The 18526-nt window shown below is 38.6% G+C and overlaps 1 protein-coding gene and 1 non-coding gene across 4 annotated transcripts in view; both read left to right on the top strand.

Annotated features, from left to right (window-relative positions):
• The window catches only part of ITPR2 (inositol 1,4,5-trisphosphate receptor type 2), a 563379-nt gene that overhangs the window by 155737 nt on the left and 389116 nt on the right, over positions 1-18526 (top strand). For all 3 annotated transcript variants that reach the window (XM_043881798.1, XM_043881799.1, XM_043881800.1), the window contains 3 exons: positions 6200-6351; positions 10692-10791; positions 11296-11456. In XM_043881798.1, coding sequence (XP_043737733.1) covers positions 6200-6351; positions 10692-10791; positions 11296-11456 — 413 coding nt within the window. The remainder of the gene's footprint in view (positions 1-6199; positions 6352-10691; positions 10792-11295; positions 11457-18526) is intronic.
• On the top strand, positions 16294-16366 carry TRNAC-ACA. The gene has a single exon. It is a non-coding gene; the product is annotated as a tRNA-Cys (tRNA).

Genomic DNA, 18526 nt, shown 5'->3' with positions numbered 1-18526 from the left:
TTGATTAGATTTTATTTTCCTTAGCTAACATTGTGTTTTAATTGTGCCTTTTTGACGCTACATTTAAGCCACTTGTCTCAAAAATCCTTTGAGTTTTTTTTCCTACAACTGTCTGATCTCATCCGTTATTTCTGCATTCTTCCATTCTGAGGCAGTCTTCCCTCATGTGTATTAATGACACTCATTATGTTGGTGGTTCTTTCTTTTGGCTGCAATAGCATTGCCAAATCCAAAAAAAGAGCTCTTTTATAATATTTCTTTGTGATTGTAACTCTCCTGATCTATTTCTCCCCAAGTTTTCATGTTATAATAAAAAAAGAATTTCCTTTTTTCCTTTTAGAATTAGCATTTTCTCTTAAATCTCCCCATTCCTCTTTCTCTACCTTCTTCATCATAGTGATTTTTATCCTCAATATCAGATGTCACCACCATTTTTACTATTGAGAAGGAGTTCCTGGTTGCACATGGTAGATTCTCCTGGGCCCTGTGTAAGAGGATTGTGTAGATCTTGAGACCTTGACTCAATTATCTGGGGTCGGACAGAAGTGTGATTCCTGTGTCACCATCACATTTCAGAGCCGCCAGGAAAAGCGACTTCCTTCATCCATATCTTAGTATAATATCTGGATTTTCATGTTGAGTTGGGTGGCAGAGATAATGAAACAAGGTACTTCTGAGTTGGTTTGTTTGTTCTTTCATTCTTTCCTCCCTCCCTCCCTCCCCTCCTCCCTCCCTCCCTCCCCTCCTCCCTCCCTCCCTCCCCTCCTCCCTCCCTCCCTCCCCTCCTCCCTCCTCCTCTGCCTCCCTGCCCCTCCCCTCCTCCCTCCCTCCCTCCCCTCCTCCCTCCTCCTTTGCCTCCCTGCCCCTCCCATCTTCCCTCCCTCCCCTCCTCCCCTCCTCCCTCCCCTCCTCCCCTCCTCCCTCCCCTCCTCCCCTCCTCCCTCCACTCCTCCCCTCCTCCCTCCCTCCCTGCCCCTCCCATCTTCCCTCCCTCCCGCTCTTTCCTTTCCTTTCTTCCTTCCGCAGCTTTCAGTTCAGTTCAGTTCAGTCACTCAGTCGTGTCCGACTCTTTGCAAGGCCATGAATCGCAGCACACCAGGCCTCCCTGTCCATCAGCTTTACTAAGTTATTCACATACCATAAAAATTCTCCCATTTAGAAGGTACAGTGTTGTGAATCTGTAACCACTATCTAATTTTAGAACATTTTTTTATCACGCCAACAAAGAAAGCCTATATCCACTAGCAGCCCCTATCAACCCAGATTTACTGTCTCTGGGAATTTGCCTTTTCTGAATATTTCATATATGGAATTATACAATATATGGCATTTTAAGTGTCTGGCTTCTCTCACTTAACATAATGTTTTCAAAGTGCATACATGTAGCATGTATCTGTATGTTATTCCTTTTCATGGCCAAATAATCCATTTTGTGCATGTACCATATTTTGTTTATCATTTGATGGACTTTTGGCTTGTTTCTGCTTTTCAGCTATTATCAATGAAGCTGTTATGAACATTCATGTGCACGTTTTTGCATGGTCATATGCTTTCATTTCTTTTGGGTGGATACCTAGTATTAGAATTGCTGGTTGTGTGTGTGCTAAGTCTCTTCAGTCATGTCCAACTCTGTGCGACCCTATGGACTGTAGCCTGCCAGGCTCCCCTGTCCATGGGCTGCTCCAGGCAAGAATACTGGGGTGGGTTGCCGTGCCCTCCTCCAGGGGATCTTTCCCACCCGGGGATCGAATCCATGTCTCTTACATCTCCTGCATTGGCAGGCAGGTTCTTTACAACTAGCGCCACCTGGGAAGCCCAGAATTGCTGGTTATTATATGTTTAATATTTTGAAGAACTACTAAACTCTTCCTAAGTGGTTGCACCGTTTTGTGTTCCCCAGCAATATGGGGAGAGACTGAGTGTTACAGTCTCTCCACATCCTAACACTTGTTATCGTCTGTACTTTGATTATAACCATCCTAATACATTTTCCTATTTAGTAATGAGATTGAGCACTTTTGCAAGTATTTCTTGGCCATTTTTCTGTCTTCTGTGGAGAAATGTTTGGTCTCATCATTTGTTCAATTTTTAAGTATTTGTCTTTACAACTGTTGAGTTGTAAATGTTCTTTTTATATTGTGGATACAAGTCCCTTATCAGATATATAACTTACAAATATTCCCTCTCAGACTGTGTGCTTTTAATAATTTTATTTATTTAGTTGTTTTTGGTTGTACTGGGTCTTCATTGCTGTGCAGGCTTTTCTCTAGTTTCAGTGAGCTGGGGCGCCTCTCTGGTTGCGGTGTGCAGGCTTCTCACTGCTGTGGCTTCTCCTGTTGCGGAGCATGATTTTAGGGTCATGGGCTTCAGTAGTTGCAGCTCCCGGGCTCTAGGGGACAGGTCTATACTTGTGGCGCTCATTGATTGTTTTTGTTTTTTTTTTTTTAAACAGGCATTTGTAAAGAACATTTTAGATGCATAGCAAAATTCATTGTAAGATACAGATGGTTCCCATATACCCCTGCCTGCACAAAAGTACAGCGTCCCCTACTATGAGCATCCTTTACTGTAGTGGTGCATTTATTTGGTATATTTATTACACTGGTTAACCTACCTTGGCACATCATTGTCACCCAAAGTCCATAGTTTACCTTAGGGTTCACTCTTGGTGTAGAACTTTCTATCTCTTTGATTAAAGTATAATGATATGTATCCAACATAAAAGTTTCATACAGAATAGTTACATTGCTTTAAAAATCCTCTGTGTTTTTCCTACTCATTCCCCTCCCATCCCTGGCAGCCACTGATCTTTTTACTGTGCCATAATTTTGCTTTTTCCAGAATATCATACTGCCATATATTTGAAGTTGCACAGTATGTAGCTTTTTCACATTGGCTTTTTTCATTTTAACTGTGCCTTTAAGGTTTCCTCATGTCTTTTCATGGCTTGATAGTTCATTTCTTTTTAGTGCTGAATAACATTTGATTGTTTGAATGTCCCACAGTTTATTATTCACTCATCTACTGAAAGGTATTTTGTTTGCTTTTATGTTTTGGTAGGTATGAATAAAGCTGTGATGCAAGTTTTTGTGTGGACATAGCTTTTCAGCTCATATGGGTAAATAGCAAGGAGCATCATTGCTGAATCATATGGTATTAGAGTGTGTTTTGTTTTGCGTGAAACCATTGAAATGTCTTCCAAAGTGACGGTACCATTTTTCATTCCCACCAGTGACGAATGAGAATTCATGTTCCACATCCTCGTCAGCCTTTGGTGTTGCCACTGTTTTGGATTTTGGCCTTTCAGTAGGTGTATATGGTATATCATTGCTGCAAGTGAGATCTAATTAGAGAATTTGCTACCCCCTAATGACATTTGATATTGATCATCTTTTTATATATGTATCTACCATCTGTATGTCATCTTTGGTGAGGTATCTGTTCAGGTCTTTTGCCCTTTTAAAAATTCGATTAATTGTTTTCATATTATTGAATTTTAAGAGTTCTTTGTATATTTTAGATACCAGTCCTTTATTAAATATTTCTTTTGTAAGTATTTTCTCCCAGTCCGTGGCTTATCTTCTCATTCTTTTGACTGTGTCTTTCACAGAGCAGGAGAAATTTGTTTTCATGGAAGCTTGATTATCAATCATTATTTTTCATTGAAAGTGCTTTTGTTGTCATATTTTTCTCACACATTCCTATTTTCCTTCTAGTGCCCACACTTCCCATTCCTTCCCTTATTTTGACCTTCTCATTCCAACTATTTTTCTTTCTTTAGACTCTTTCCCTCAACTGTCCGTGAGAGTTGAAATACAGGAAATAAACGAAACTTGCACAAAGGCTGCCTAAATTTCAGTAGGGAATAATTAAAGACCAGTGTTTTCATGATGCAAAGGAATAAATTTCAAGTAATAGAATTTCACTTGACTAGCTGCTGCCAGAGATTTATTTGGGAAGAAGTGTTTTTAGCTCCAGATGATCTATGAAAATCTTTCCCAAGCTTGAGATTCCATGAGCCTGAGCTATAATGTTACCCAGGCTGCCTTCTTTCCTAACTTACTTGTCTGGCCAGGCCATTTCTATTGGGTTATTTAAAGACATTTAGGTTTTCTTCTGTCAAGGTAGGATGGTGTTTTGCCCTTTCAAAGACGTTTGTTTTCAGTTCACAGATTTCCATGCCATCAATGCAGATGGCTGAGAATTGGGTCTTCTGACCCATGAGAATTTTTTCAGAAACCTTAAAGAAGGTTGTTAACCATTGAGTTTATGCTTGTTCTTTGAGGAGTGACTCACTCAGTGCCTAAGGGCTGCAGACCAGGCCTCTGGCTTTGGGTGATATGGCTTGAGATATGGCTAGTTAAATTTGGAGTTGGGCATTCACTGCTGCTGTAACTGCTCGCTTCTCCTTCCTCTTCCCCACTCCTTTCCCCCTTTTTATTCCCTCCTCCCCATCTCGTTCCCTTCTTTCTCCTCTCCTTTCTCCTCCCTACCCCACCTCCTTTCTCCTCTGGTCCTCCCCCTCTGCATCCTCTTTCCTTCTCTCCTTCCCTCATCTTTCATCTCCAGCAGGTAACTGCACTCATCTCTTTGTTTAAATGAAATAATGTTCTTCCTTTTTCTCAAATTTTTGTTGTAAGATTAGCAAGAACAACCAAGGAATGGTTTGGGTACCCTGAGAAGCTTTGTGTAAATTCACAAGTGTAATTTGCTTACTGTTTTTGCATTTCCTTCTTTCCTATTTCCCTATACTTCCTTCTAATGTGTAGTAAGTTACCTTTTTCTGATGAATAAACATAGTTCATACTTATTGATAAGAAACAACTGTTACCAGGGTTAAACTACCTGGGGAGAGTTTGCCAGACTCCTATCTTCATTTGCGTTTGAACTTGGGTCTTTGTGGAGGGCCTATAAGTGAAAGATGCCAAGAGCTGCCAGCCAGGTACTGCTAGGCTGTGCGAGATTTAGCAGATAGCAATCCTGCTTCTACTTTGGACCCTGGCAGTTCCTCTGCCCATTTGTAGGTCAGTGGTGTTGCCAATTTGTGCACCATTTACAGAAGACACCAGCAAGAAATGGCATGGATTTTCTGGTCCAAGGAGAATGATGCTCACAGCCTTGGGATGGTGCTTTAAGTGAACATTTTGGAATGATCAGGTGTAGGACTACATTGCCATGGCAACCTTGAAAGCAAAGCTTGTCTTTGGATATGAACTGCTCTCATTTACCTTTGAGCATCCCTTCCCTCTTCTATTTTCTTTCAACTTCTTTGATGATACAATGACAGCCATCCTCTCTTATATTCAAATTTAATTGATTTAATAAATATGTAGAAGTATTACAAGCTTATATTATAATTGCTGTATCCTGTTTCGGTTTTCTTATACATCAAATCCTTCCATGCGACATAGGAACTTGGGGAAGTTCAAGAGAAAATGCATAATCATCAGTCTTGTGTTGTTTTCTGCTTAAAATTGTAGGGATGTAGTGGAAATATTGGCTGAGTTTCCTCATAAAGGCTTCTGTTCCATTTGACTTCACTTTATTTGACATTATAGTATCTTCTGGGATCTTATAGAATAGCCAATGAACTGAATGGGAATCCTGCTGTTGATTCCCCTTCACTCCAAGTTAATATCCCAGTGGTGCTTTAGGGATTAGGCAGGAACTCTGAAATACTTCCATGCTTCCAAGTTGTGAAATCTAGATGATTCAGCACACTGTTTCTTCTCTGTGTTTCTGTTTGTTTCATTTTGGCTGAGCTGAGTCTTCATTGTGGTGTGTAGGTTTTCTCTAGTTGTGGAGCATGGGCTCTAGAGTTTTCAGGCTCAGGGGTGCAGTGCATGGGTTTACTTGCCCTCAGGCATGTGGAATCTTAGCTTCCCGACCAGGGATTGAAATCCACATCACCTACACTGGAAGGCGGATTCTTAACCTGTGGACCACTAGGGAAGTCCCTCTGTGTTTGTTTTAAATGTGGAATGCTCAAAATTACTACTGTGAAAATAGGTTTAATATCAGGGAAGGGCAATAGCTATTTTGACTGTTGTGCTTTGATAATTTGCCCAGATTAAGTACTCTGGAGTGTGTGAACTAGGCATCACTATAATCCAATGAAGAAATACATGCAAATTTAAACTTCTCTCCCAGTTTAGTAAGAAACCTAATAAAAGTAAAAAACATTCTACCACCTCAACAGAGAGATGGAGATCTTCCAGCTTCAAAGAAGAAACGCCAGGCAGGGGAGAAGATCATGTACACTTTGGTCTCAGTCCCACATGGAAATGACATTGCGTCGCTTTTCGAACTGGATGCCACGACTCTTCAGAGAGCGGACTGCCTGGTTCCAAGGTAAAAAAAAACCACAAAAAAACAGGTTAAACAATAATGTCCCTTTGAATAATTTTACTGGTTGGTAAGGAGTTAAAACCATTATTTTAATATAATTTTTGTGACAGCAAGAGAGCAAGTATAAATGAAAAGCAAGTGTAAAAAATCATGCCTCTTTTATGAGTAGATTAACATAGTTGTTCTATTCTTAAAAATAAGTAAAATGTTCAGGGCAAGAGACATTCTGAGAAATTCATAAGAATTATTTATTTCTATTACTTGGATGTCCTGTGGTTACTAAAATGAAAAACAATCTAGAAGCATTTCCATTAATACTTACAGCATTTTTATACTCCAGTAAAAATTAATTTAAAAATCCTTATGACATTTTTATTATGTCAAATTCCAGATTTCATTCATTCATTTATTTGTTCATCCATTTGTTCATTTAGTTAGTCATTGAGTCAACAAATCTTTACTGAACATTGATTACCTCCCAGGCATTGGCCTTGGCATTGGGAGGACAGCTTTGAGCAAACTGGTTATGAACTTAAATTCAAATGGGAGAGAGAGGTGATAAACAAATAAGCACAAACTATAAGATCAGGCAATAAAGATGTTTTGAAGAAAAATTGAAGCATATGGAGAGTTCTGTTATTAGGTATGAGACCTCTCTGATTGAGGACATTTGAGAAAAGATCTGAATGATTTGAAAGATCAAGCCCTCTCCATCTGGGAGAAGTGTTTCAAGCAGCAGGAACACGAAATGGAAAAATCTTGAAATTTACTAGCTGTGCTGAAGGCCCAGCTAGGAGACAAGTAGACCTAAATGAAGAGGGGGAAGGAGGATTGTTAGTGAGGTAATTGTTAACTTAAAGTGAGAGAATATTTTACATTCTTTTGTTTGGATTTGATTAAGTTTTTTTTTTTTTTGGCCTACAGCTGTCTGCCTTCCAACAATAGCACTAGGATGCAATCTCTAGACGCATAGAGTTTTGCCTTTATTATTAAGTTTAGTGGGATTGTTCTAAATTATCCTTGATCCAGCATGATTGTCCTTGGCCTTGGGCAGATCACAGTGGTTAGACTGAGGTGCAGGCTCAAAATGCAGATATTACTGTGCAGGTTACTTTCAGAGAAGGTAAAAGTTTGCTCTGCTAACACTGCCGGAAATCACTGCTCTTTGGGCTTCCTGGGCTGTTTCACAGCTGTTCTCACTCATGAGATATGTAGCTGAGTCTATGGTCACACCACCCAGAACATGCCTGATCTTGGAAGCTGAGCAGGGTCAGACCTGTTTGGTACTTGGATGGGCGAAATGTAGCTGAATCTTGGCCTTGCCTGAGCCGTTTCTCTTTGGGCTACCAATAGAGATCTGTAAAGAGATCCCCGCTGAAGGTTTGACTTGAGGCAAGTCTCTGACCTTCTTTTCTGAGTGTGGCATCTTAATAAATCCTTGCTCTCACTACTCACTTTAGATTTTAACTCAGCAAACATAGAGTCCTTCTTGAACTCTAACCAAGAAAACTTGCTTAAGGAAAAGGTAGAAAGATCTCACTATGAAGTATAGACAAGCCCCAGAGCCTTGCTCTATATGGAAGGGTTCATCTATTACTATTCAGAGCCGCTGCCGGGCCCTTCTCATAGAACAGATTTTTGTATTAACATATCCTTTGTCATTAGTTGTTTTAAAGCTTGTGCTAGTGAGCACTTAGTAATAACTACTATTGTAATATCACTCTGGAGCTCTTGCTGTGTGCTGAGCACTCTGACAAGTTCTTTATAAATATCCTGGCGGCAGTTCTGACAGATCAGAACTAAAGACTAGCTGTGCTGTGTGTGTTTAACTGCTCAGTAGTGTCTGACTCTTTGTGACCCCACGGACTGTAGCCCACCAGACGCCTTTGTCCATGGGATTTCCCAGGCAAGAATACTGTAGTGGGTTGCCATTTCCTTCTCTAGATCTTCCCGACCCAGGGATCGAACCCAGGTCTCCCACATTGCAGGCGAAAGCTGAGCTCCTTGGAATAAACTAGTTAATGCCGGTGCTTTTCATGTCAGCTTTATATTGGAATCACCTGTGCGGCATTTTGCCTTTTATGCTCTGGCCACACGAAGACCAGTGAAATCACTTGGAGATCTTTAAAAAGTACTGATGCCTTCTCTAAGTCCCAGACATTTTGATTTAAGTAATGTGCAGTGCGGCCTGGGCAACAGGCTGCAGAAGCTTGTCTGGTGACGCTACTGTGCAGCCAGGTTGGGGAACTACTGGCTTAGTGTGACTCGGTTGACCAGTCAAGTGATTGATCATGAGGTGGAATTTGATCCTGATGTGTGTGAATTTGAAGTCTATACTCTTAACCACTATGATGCATGCCTTCATCTTTTATTTTTATTTATTTAAGATTTTTTTTTGATGTGGATCATTTTTAAAATCTTTATTGAGTTTGTTACAATACTGCTTCTGTTTTATGTTTTGGTTTTTTGGCCTTGAGACATGTGGGATCTTAGCTCCCCAACCAGGGATCAAAACCCATACCCCCTGCATTAGAAGGCAAAGTCTTAAGCCCTGGACTGCCAGGAAGTCCTCCCAGTGCCTTCGTGTTTTAGACATTCAAATGACTTCAAGATTCTAAGAAAGGATTTTTGTGGTGTAGGTCCTAAGGAGTTATTCATTTCTAGAATTCTTGGAAATTGCAAGTTATCATGCTCAAGTGTGGTCTCATTAGTTTGGAACTCAGCCATCTAGGTTGACTCCATAAGCATCTATAGAAACAGTGCAGGGGTAAGACTAGGGGGAACGACCTTGGAGCTGAATAAGCTATGGCCCCACTTTCCAGATGCATAAAATACAGTGGTGAGGATAACTGAGTCCAAATGACATCTCCTGTGTAATTCCATGCAGAAGATAAGTGGTGTCACAGAGGTATTTCAGTACTGGACCTTTGCTGATTATTTGGACAATAATTGGACCTTTGCTGTTCTAGATTTTTGAAAATGTCTATCTACTTTCATTAATGAGCAGAACCATGGTGTTTGAGACTAAAGCTCTTTCCCTGAAGCCTTTGATTTTTTTTTTTTTATTTGAGTTTCTCTTATTGGCCTTAATGCTTTCTGCCTTGTGTTATAGGGATTTATGTTATCTTTTCTGCTGAACTTCTTGCAACTTGAAGGCAGAGAACTTACCACAATGGTTTTCTTTTAATGGACACTTTATTCATTTTGTTTAAGTTTCACTGAAAATGATAATATTTGAGCCGGAGGAAGCTCTAGCTGTTCTTTCTCATACACTCTCTCACAATTCACCTATCATTGGTTCTTATTATTGCCGGAAAATGAATTAAGAAATATGGGACCATTGCTCCTAGGGGAAATACAGAGTTAGGTTCCTGCAAGCCTCTGGACACAGTATTTTTGTCAATCAGTTAATACTCAGCCTTGTTTTCTATGTGTTTTTGGTTAAAGACACCTCACTTAATATATATTTTTGGTTCATGAACACTGAATTCACGACCATCAGCACGGCAACTCATGCCTGGATGAAGCTTCTCTGTCGTTACTATTTTCTCTGTAATGCACATCACAGCTTTATGCTGCAGGAACACAAGACAGCACTTCAGCACTGTGCTTGGGACTGTTTTCAACAATGAATTCCCCAATGACAGTGAAAAACATGGTAATATACAGACCACGAAAAGACGCTTGTTGACAGTTCAAGAGTAGAAACGAGAAGGCAGGGCATCTCCTTGTTCAGCCTACACTGGGGATGTGAATGGCAGGGAATCAAATTTTTTGCTACTCTATGCGTGTCTGAGAAAGACTGCCAAAGTGCCCCCAAGAGTTGATTTTGGGGTTTACAGATAATTTGTCACAAGTACATAATCTGCAAGTATTGAGGATTGACTACACTATATACTTTCATGTGCAAATGGTTAAACCACAGAAGGGACTACAGTGAGACAGCCATTATAACTGAGATGGTTACACAGTCAGTGCTTCTTACCTTCGTATACATCAGAATTTCCTGGAAAGGCTGGTAAAATACTCACTGTTGGACCTCACGCTCAGATTCTCTGATTCAGTGGACTGGGGTAAAACCTTGGAATTTTTGTTTCTAACTAGTGTCCAGGCAATGCTGATGGTGCTGGTCCAAGGTCTAGATTTTGAGAAACACCGGTCTAGGTAATGCATGCTTTGAAATAGTCTGTAGTCAGATTTTCCCTTTAAACGTGACTGATCTACACTCAGTTAATTGCCTAAAATATATTTACATTCATATCATGTATGAAACTGTTAAATATGTTAATGTTAAGTGTGTTCATTTTTTATAAAGCATTTTTTAAATATTATTTTTCTTTTAGGAACTCATACGTTCGGTTAAGACATTTATGTACAAACACATGGGTAACCAGTACTAGCATCCCCATAGACACGGATGAAGAGAGGCCAGTTATGTTGAAGGTAAATGTTTCTGAGAATGGTTTACTTTTCATCCAGATGTCATGTGAATAGGATTAGGGAATGACTTACATGTTCTTAGAACTGCACTTCGTCAATATTAGAAATTATTGCAATGAATTTCATCAAGGACTCATGCCCACCAGTCAGGTCACTGCAGGGCTGTGATTCAAGAAGATGCAGCAGAGATACCAAAAGAATGGGAGCAGCATGTGGAAAGGGAAGAAGATTCCAGAAGGGCATTTCCTCTCCTCTGTGGAAACTGAAGCAAAGGGCAAGGGTAAAAGGGAAACACTGCCAGTCGGGCTTCGAGAACAAGGCAGGAAATGGGCAGGAGAGATCTGTGTCTCTACAGCTTTTCATAGTGGCCGATGCTTGTAGGAATTGTGTTTGGATCATCTACTTCTGCTTTGTACCTCTTCTGCAGTACTAAGATGTGTTAGTACTTGAAGAGTATTGCATCATTTTTTAATAAAGCAACTAATCTTAATGGAAAATACATTGCAGATTGGAACTTGCCAAACAAAAGAAGATAAAGAAGCGTTCGCCATTGTGTCTGTCCCACTGTCTGAGGTCCGAGACTTAGACTTTGCCAATGATGCAAATAAAGTGCTGGCGACTACAGTTAAAAAGCTGGAAAATGGCACAATAACCCAGAATGAAAGGAGGTTAGTAACTTTCTAGAATGACTTTTACTTATTTATTTATCATTCATGTTTTTAAATTTATTTATTTAATTAGAGGCTAATTACTTTACAATATTGTGGTGGTTTTTGCCATACATTGACATGAATCAGTCACGGGTGTACATGTGTCCCCCATCCTGAACCCCCTCCCACCTCCCTCCCCTTCCCATCCCTCTGGGTTGTCCCAGTGCACTGGCTTTGAGTGCCCTGTTTCATGCATTGAACTTAGACTGGTCATCTATTTCACACATGGTAATATATATGTTTCAATGCTATTCTCTCAAATCATCCCACGCTCACCTTCTCCACTGTGTCCAAAAATCTATTCTTTATATCTGTGTCTCTTTTGCTGTCTCACGTATATGGTCATCGTTACCATCTTTTAAAATTCCATATATATGCATTAGTATACTGTATTGGTGTTTTTGTTTCTGGCTTACTTCACTCTGTATAATAGGCTCCAGTTTCATCCACCTCATTAGAACTGATTTAAATGTGTTCTTTTCAAAGCTGAGTAATACTTCATCATGTATATGTACCACAACTTTCTTATCCATTCGTCAGCTGATGGGCATCTAGGTTGCTTCCATGTCCTGGCTATTGTAAACAGTGCTGCGATGAACACTGGGGTACACGTGTCTCTTTCAATTCTGGTTTCCTCGGTGTGTATGCCCAGCAGTGGGATTGCTGGGTCATATGGCAGTTCTATTTCCAGTTTTTTAAGGAATCTCTACACTCTTCTCCATAGTGGCTGTACTAGTTTGCATTCCCTTTTTTCCATACCCTCTCCAGCATTTATTGTTTGTAGACTTTTTGATAGCAGCCATTCTGACCGGCGTGAGATGGTACCTCATTGTGGTTTTGATTTGCATTTCTCTGATAATGAGTGATGTTGAGCATCTTTTCATGTGTTTGTTAGCCATCTGTATGTCTTCTTTGGAGAAATGTCTTTTTAATTCTTTGGCCTGTTTTTTGATTGGGTCGTTTTATTTTATTTTTCTGGTATTGAGCTGCATGAGCTAGAATAACTTTTAAATCATCAAGAGTCAGTTGTCAGCTCTTGCAGTAGCTCTCAGGTGAATGAATGACTCTAAGGAAATACGTAGAATGGTTTCCATGGCAGCACACCTGCTTCTCAATGAGCAGATCCTGGTGCATGAATGAAAATGGTAACATTAAAATCTGGGGAATGTTTACATTTTTCTATTTTAGTTAGGCTTGAACACAGTTGTTTTGAGTTACTTTCTGATCTTTCCTTTTAAATGTTTCATAAGAGATGCCTTTTGATGCACTTGATTTGATATTTGGTTTGGAGTTTTAAAGGCCCTAGAAGTTTTATGCTTTTTTGTTCTTATTTATTCAAGATACATTTCTCTGCTCAAGTCCCACAAAGCAAACATGTTATATAATACCTGCAAACAGTCTGCAAAAGTGTAGTTTTCTACCCTTGTAACTCGCTTGAAGAGGCTCCAAGAAACTGGATCTTTGATTCCTCCACTCATTCCATTTTGGAAATGAGTAAGAAAGAGTGATACTGATAGCCATTAGTCATTTCATCCCTACTTTATACTGGTACTATGTTAGGCACTGTAAATATATTTCTCTGGTCCTTCAAACAGCCTTTATATGGACATTATTCCCATTCTACATAAAGGGAAATTGAAAGTTTAAGCCAATCAGGTAAGGTCACACTGTAAGTGGGGTATTTAATCATACGTGTTTTTAAAGTCCATGGTTTTCCAACACACCAGAAGACAAGCATTCTCTGTATTTCTCCACTTCATGGTCTGCTATATACCTTTCAATTTGAATAAGAAAAATAAGAAATTACCAGTTTCCCAGGCAGTCACACGCTGAAACTCTCATGCACAGCTGGTGAAATGATAATTGGTATCAGGTCAGTTCAGTTGCTCAGTCGTGTCCGACTCTTTGCAAACCCATGGACTGCAGCACGCCAGGCTTCCTTGTCCATCACCAACTCCCAGAGCTTGCTCAAACTCATGTCCATCGTGTCGGTGATGCCATGCAACCATCTCATCCTCTGTCCCCTTTTCCTCATGTCTTCAATCTTTCCCAGCATCAGGGTCCTTTCCAATGAGTCAGTTCTCACATCAGGTGGCCAAAGTATTGGAAGCTTTCAGCATCAGTCCTTCTGATGAGTATTCAGGACTGATTTCCTTTAGGATTGACTGGTTTGATCTCCTTGCTTTCCAAGAGGTAATTGGTATAAGTATTTTGAAACATAGTTTGACAGTAAGGAGCAAAGTTTAAGGAAGCAGTCACTCCTCGTGTAAGTGGAATCATGCAGTGTTTGTCCTTCTGTGACTGGTTTATTTCACAAAGCAGGTTCACTCATATTGTCATATGTGACAGGATTTCCTTGTTAAAACTGTGTAGTTTTAACTGTTCCTAGGACAGTTTACACACGGTGGCAATGCAGCCATGAACAGCAGAGACTCCATTCACATCTTCATGCAATTTACGGGCTTGAGTATTGGCTCCAGTTCCTTGAGATAGCTCAGAATCTATAACAGGGGCCATCCAACATGTGATCACCAGATCAGATGTCCTTCTGATACAGAGTTAATATTTTCCTATAGCAGTGTCATTCCCTTTTGAATTTTACTTGCTTGATATTCCTGTCTTGACACCAGTATCCTTTGTTTAGTGTTCGAGTAGATGGCCTTTTTTCAATATCCATTTGTTTCAGATTTGCCAGTCATTTTGCTTTGTTAATGTCTTGTGAGCAGGCAAGAGCTGGATTTAAAAATATAATCTGATAGTCTATTTGAATTTGCTAAAGTTTAATTACCTTGATTTGTTAAATAATGTGTTTGGACTTATTTGAATACCAATGGGTGTCATATTTTGTTATTTTCTTTCTCCTGTATAACTTTTTTTCTTTTCTCTCTTTTTCTTTCTCCCTTTCTGTTAGAGTGGTTAAGTTTGTATTTTCTCCCCATTTTTACTTTTCTTCTAGTTTAGAGGCTATAGATCCTATTCCTATTCTTTTGCAAGTGCCCATATGGTTTGTCATACATTTCAGCTATATATTCTTTTTTACACAACTTGAAAATGTTTCTTTCTCTCATGGGAGAAAAATACTTCAGAATACTTTGATTATTCTCTGCTATTCTACTTCCCATCTGTTTTTGGGGGGGACTAGTTGTCTAGATGCATAGTTCTGAGTTTATTCTTTAAATTACTTATATCATCTATATTTTGATGTATCACTTTTTTTCTGAAAATTTAGTTCCTAAAATTATTTTTCAGTTATTAATTATATTTCTTAATGCATTTTACCTTTTGTTCTCTTTGCTTTTATTTCTTGCATTTCACTCCTCTCTGGGTTCACTTTTCTTTTTGCTGAAATTTTTTCTTTAGTCTATTCAAGGAAGTTATAAATCTTATTAATCTTTATATGGGGATGTCTTTATTTTACCTCCTTTTTAAACTGATACTTTATGTATGAAATGCCAGTTTGAGAATTCTTTTTCTTTAGTATTTTAAAGTTATAACAATTATTTTCTGTTGTGTCTTGTTGCCGTTAAGAATTGTTATTCTTTATTGGCATTATTCTTACTTTCTGATAACTTTGTAGATTTTTTTCTTTTGTCTTTGATGTCCTAAAGTTTCACTACAATGTGTTTACAAGTAATTTTTAATTTTGTTTTTCCCACTTGACGCTTAGAGTATACTTTAAATCAGAATACTTATTATTTTTTCTTCAATTCTGGAAAATTTTTAGCCATTTTCCTTCAAATATTTCTTTTCCTCTAATCTCTCTTCTAGAACTCCTATTAGATGTATGTTGAATCCTCTTAATTCATCTCTTTTATGTCTTAACTTTCCTTTTATAATTTGTCTTTTGAAATCTGTCCTGCTTCCTAGATTGATTTTTTTGATATTGTCTATGTCACCACATTTTCTTAGAATGTGTGTGTAGTGTTTTACCTTCATGAATTATATTTTTATTTAAATTATTATAATTTTGTTTCTCAGATTTCTATTGGCTCTTTTGCATAGCCACATTTTCTTCATTTGTATCTGCCCTCTTTTATGTATATTGTCTTCTTTGGTATGTAATTGTTTTCTTAACTCTTTGAGGATTGGAAGCACACTGATTTAAAAGTTATTTTGAAATTGTACTGTTACTTGCATTTTTTTGGTAATGAAGTGGGCTCCTGGTTTTTTAGTATGATGGATGGCTTTCTTAATGTCAGTTTTTCTCTTGTGCTTTGAAATTTAAATATGCAGATTCTTCTTGCGTGGAAATTTTTTTCTTATTCTCTCTCTGCGTTCTCTCATCTTCTTTATTAATTTTATGGTTGCCTCCACCTGGCTCATCTCAACAAGTCCCGAGCCAGGTCTGATACTGAGAGCTGAGAGTTCATGTCCCCTGGTAATTTGAGGTTTTAGCCATTGAGATTGCCGGCGGTTGAGTCCAGTCCTGTCTGTGTGCTTCCTCTCTTTCCTCCTATCACCCACTGCACAGCCAGGACTGGAACAGGGGTCACAATACCTTTAGGGTTCCTTTAAGAGATGGAGACACCCTGCTTTAGTCTCTGCTTTTGTATCTTTAGTTTAGTTCCCTGCCACATGCTTTCAGTTCCCCTTGTCTTGCCAGTACTGAATATTATCCTTGCTCATCACAGTGTTTCTTATTTCATTCCTGGTTGACTGTGTTTTTTGTTGTTTTAGGTATGTCTTTTTTAAATATATATTTTGTCTATCATGGCTGCATATGGTAAAAAAATTCACAAAAATTTTTTAGTAAAAGGAAATTAGTAAGTTTGAATGATTAAAGGACTCACCCATCTCCCTGGTGGCTCAGACGGTTAAGGCATCTGCCTACAATGCAGGAGACCCAGGTTCAATCCCTGGGTTGGGAAGATTTCCTGGAGAAGGAAATGGCAACCCACTCCAGTATTCTTGCCTGGAAAATCCCATGGACGGAGGAGCCTGGTAGGCTACAGTCCATGGAGTCACAAAGAGTCGGACATAACTGAGCGACTTCACTTTCACCCATCTCCCAGTATAGAATTGTAATTTGGTCTAAACTGAAAAAAATCATTTTTATTTGCCACAGATGGGATGCTTGAGGTGAAGAGACAAAAATAAGGTTTCAACAGTTTTGGAGGTCAAAAGAGAAGACTCATTTTCTTGGCTATCATTGCCTCATCATTAGGGGAGGTGGGCTCTGCAAATAAGGTTAATATATAGTCATTCTCAGTCAAGACTGTTAATTTTCTTCATCGTCATTCCATTAGCTATCACCAGATTTTAATTTATTTTTAATTGGAAGATAATTGCTTTACAATCTTGTGTTGGTCTCTGCTGTAAACATTGAGAATCAGTCATAATTATATATATAGCCCCTTCCTTGTGACCCTCCCTCCCATCCCCCCATCCTACCCCTCTAGGTCATCACAGAGCACCCAGCGGGGCTCCCTGTGTTATATAGCAACTTCCCATTAGACCTGTTTTACATATGGTAGTGTAAATATGTCAAAGCTGCTTTCTTAATTTGTCCTACCCTCTCCTTCCCCTGCTGTGTCCACAAGATCATTCTCTACATCTACATCTCCACCATCATTAATTTGTAAGCCATCTGGAAGAGTTTGAAGCAGAGGCATTTGTAGTTTCCCCCAGAGTTGTGCTTTCTTAGATAACTAAACACCTGAATACAATATCCTCTAAACAGCAAGAGAAAAAAATACCAATATTTCTAAAAAGAAAATGCAGATGTATTTATGCTTGGACTGGACTTATAGATTGAGCCCTTGCAGCTCAACTCAATTTTAGTTTGCTGAAGAAGTCTGAGCTCAAAATAAATATTTTATTATTTCTCTTAAGGACAACAGAATAATTTAGAAGATGTTGAGTCACAATTTTGAAAGAAATTCACACCATATTTTGATGTGTAGAGATCATGTTTTACATTTCTGTGTTGCCCCTAGAAGTTATGTCAGTGAATCCTATTCCTAAAACATGTTGTTGAAAAGAAACAGATTGGATTAAAATTTAAAATAGGCACACAAGAAAACATAATATCTCTGGAATTTGGAGTAAGTTTATGAACCTTGGAGGTGTGCTGAATTTGGATGTGGTGGCTAAATTCTGGATTATAGGTGTATCCACTTGGCTCCACTCCCTTGCAGGAGTTGAATCTGGAGATAAGATCAAGGTGCTTCATAACTGAATACATTCCACATGTTTCTAGAGTCACTGAATCTCTTAAATTGTAGTTTTTTTGTTGATGTGATCTTGATTGATCATACTAATAACAGTGAATAATTATGCTGATGTATATGGATAAAGCTTATTTATTGAAATATAGTTGATTTACAATGTTGTGTTAGATTCTACTGTAAAGTGATTCAGTTATATATAAATATACATATTCTTTTTCATTATGGTTTATTATAGAATGTTGAATATAGTTCCCTGTGCTATAGAGTAGGACCTTGTTGTTTCTCTGTTTTATATATGGTAGTTTTTATCTGCTAACCTCAAACTCCTAATTTATTCCTCCCCCACCCTGTGCCTGCTTTTGTAACCATGCTTGTTTTCCATGTCTGTGTTTCTGTTAAATGTTAAAACATTGTAAATAAATTCATTTGTGTCATGTTTTAGATTCCACATACAAGTGATATCATATGGTATTTGTCTTTTTTTGTCTGACTTGAACTTCACTCAGTATGATAATCTCTAGGTCCATCTATGTTGCTCAAATGATACTATTTCATTCCTTTCTGTCGGAGTAGCATTCCATCATGCATATATATGACATCTTCTTGGATAAAGTTTATTTAAATATCTGTTAGATAGTTTTTGTAGTATTAAAAAATTCATATATGATGCACTTCCCTGGTGGTGTAGTGCCTGTATAAATTTTACAAAAAACAGTCACACAGAAAATGATAAAACGCAGGAAGGAGGAAGAGGAAAGGTAAGGGAGGGAGGGCTCTCCAGACACTTTAGGGGCCAGATGCCACTAATGTTCAAGTAATAGTTAAAAAAAATAGCCAAAATGTAGAATTAAAGGTAAA

The sequence above is a fragment of the Cervus elaphus genome, chromosome 22 (assembly GCF_910594005.1).
Source record: "Cervus elaphus chromosome 22, mCerEla1.1, whole genome shotgun sequence".
In the NCBI taxonomy this organism is placed as follows: Eukaryota; Metazoa; Chordata; class Mammalia; order Artiodactyla; family Cervidae; genus Cervus; species Cervus elaphus.
The sequence above is the reverse complement of the archived record's forward strand: the minus strand, read 5'-3'. Positions and strand labels throughout refer to the sequence as shown.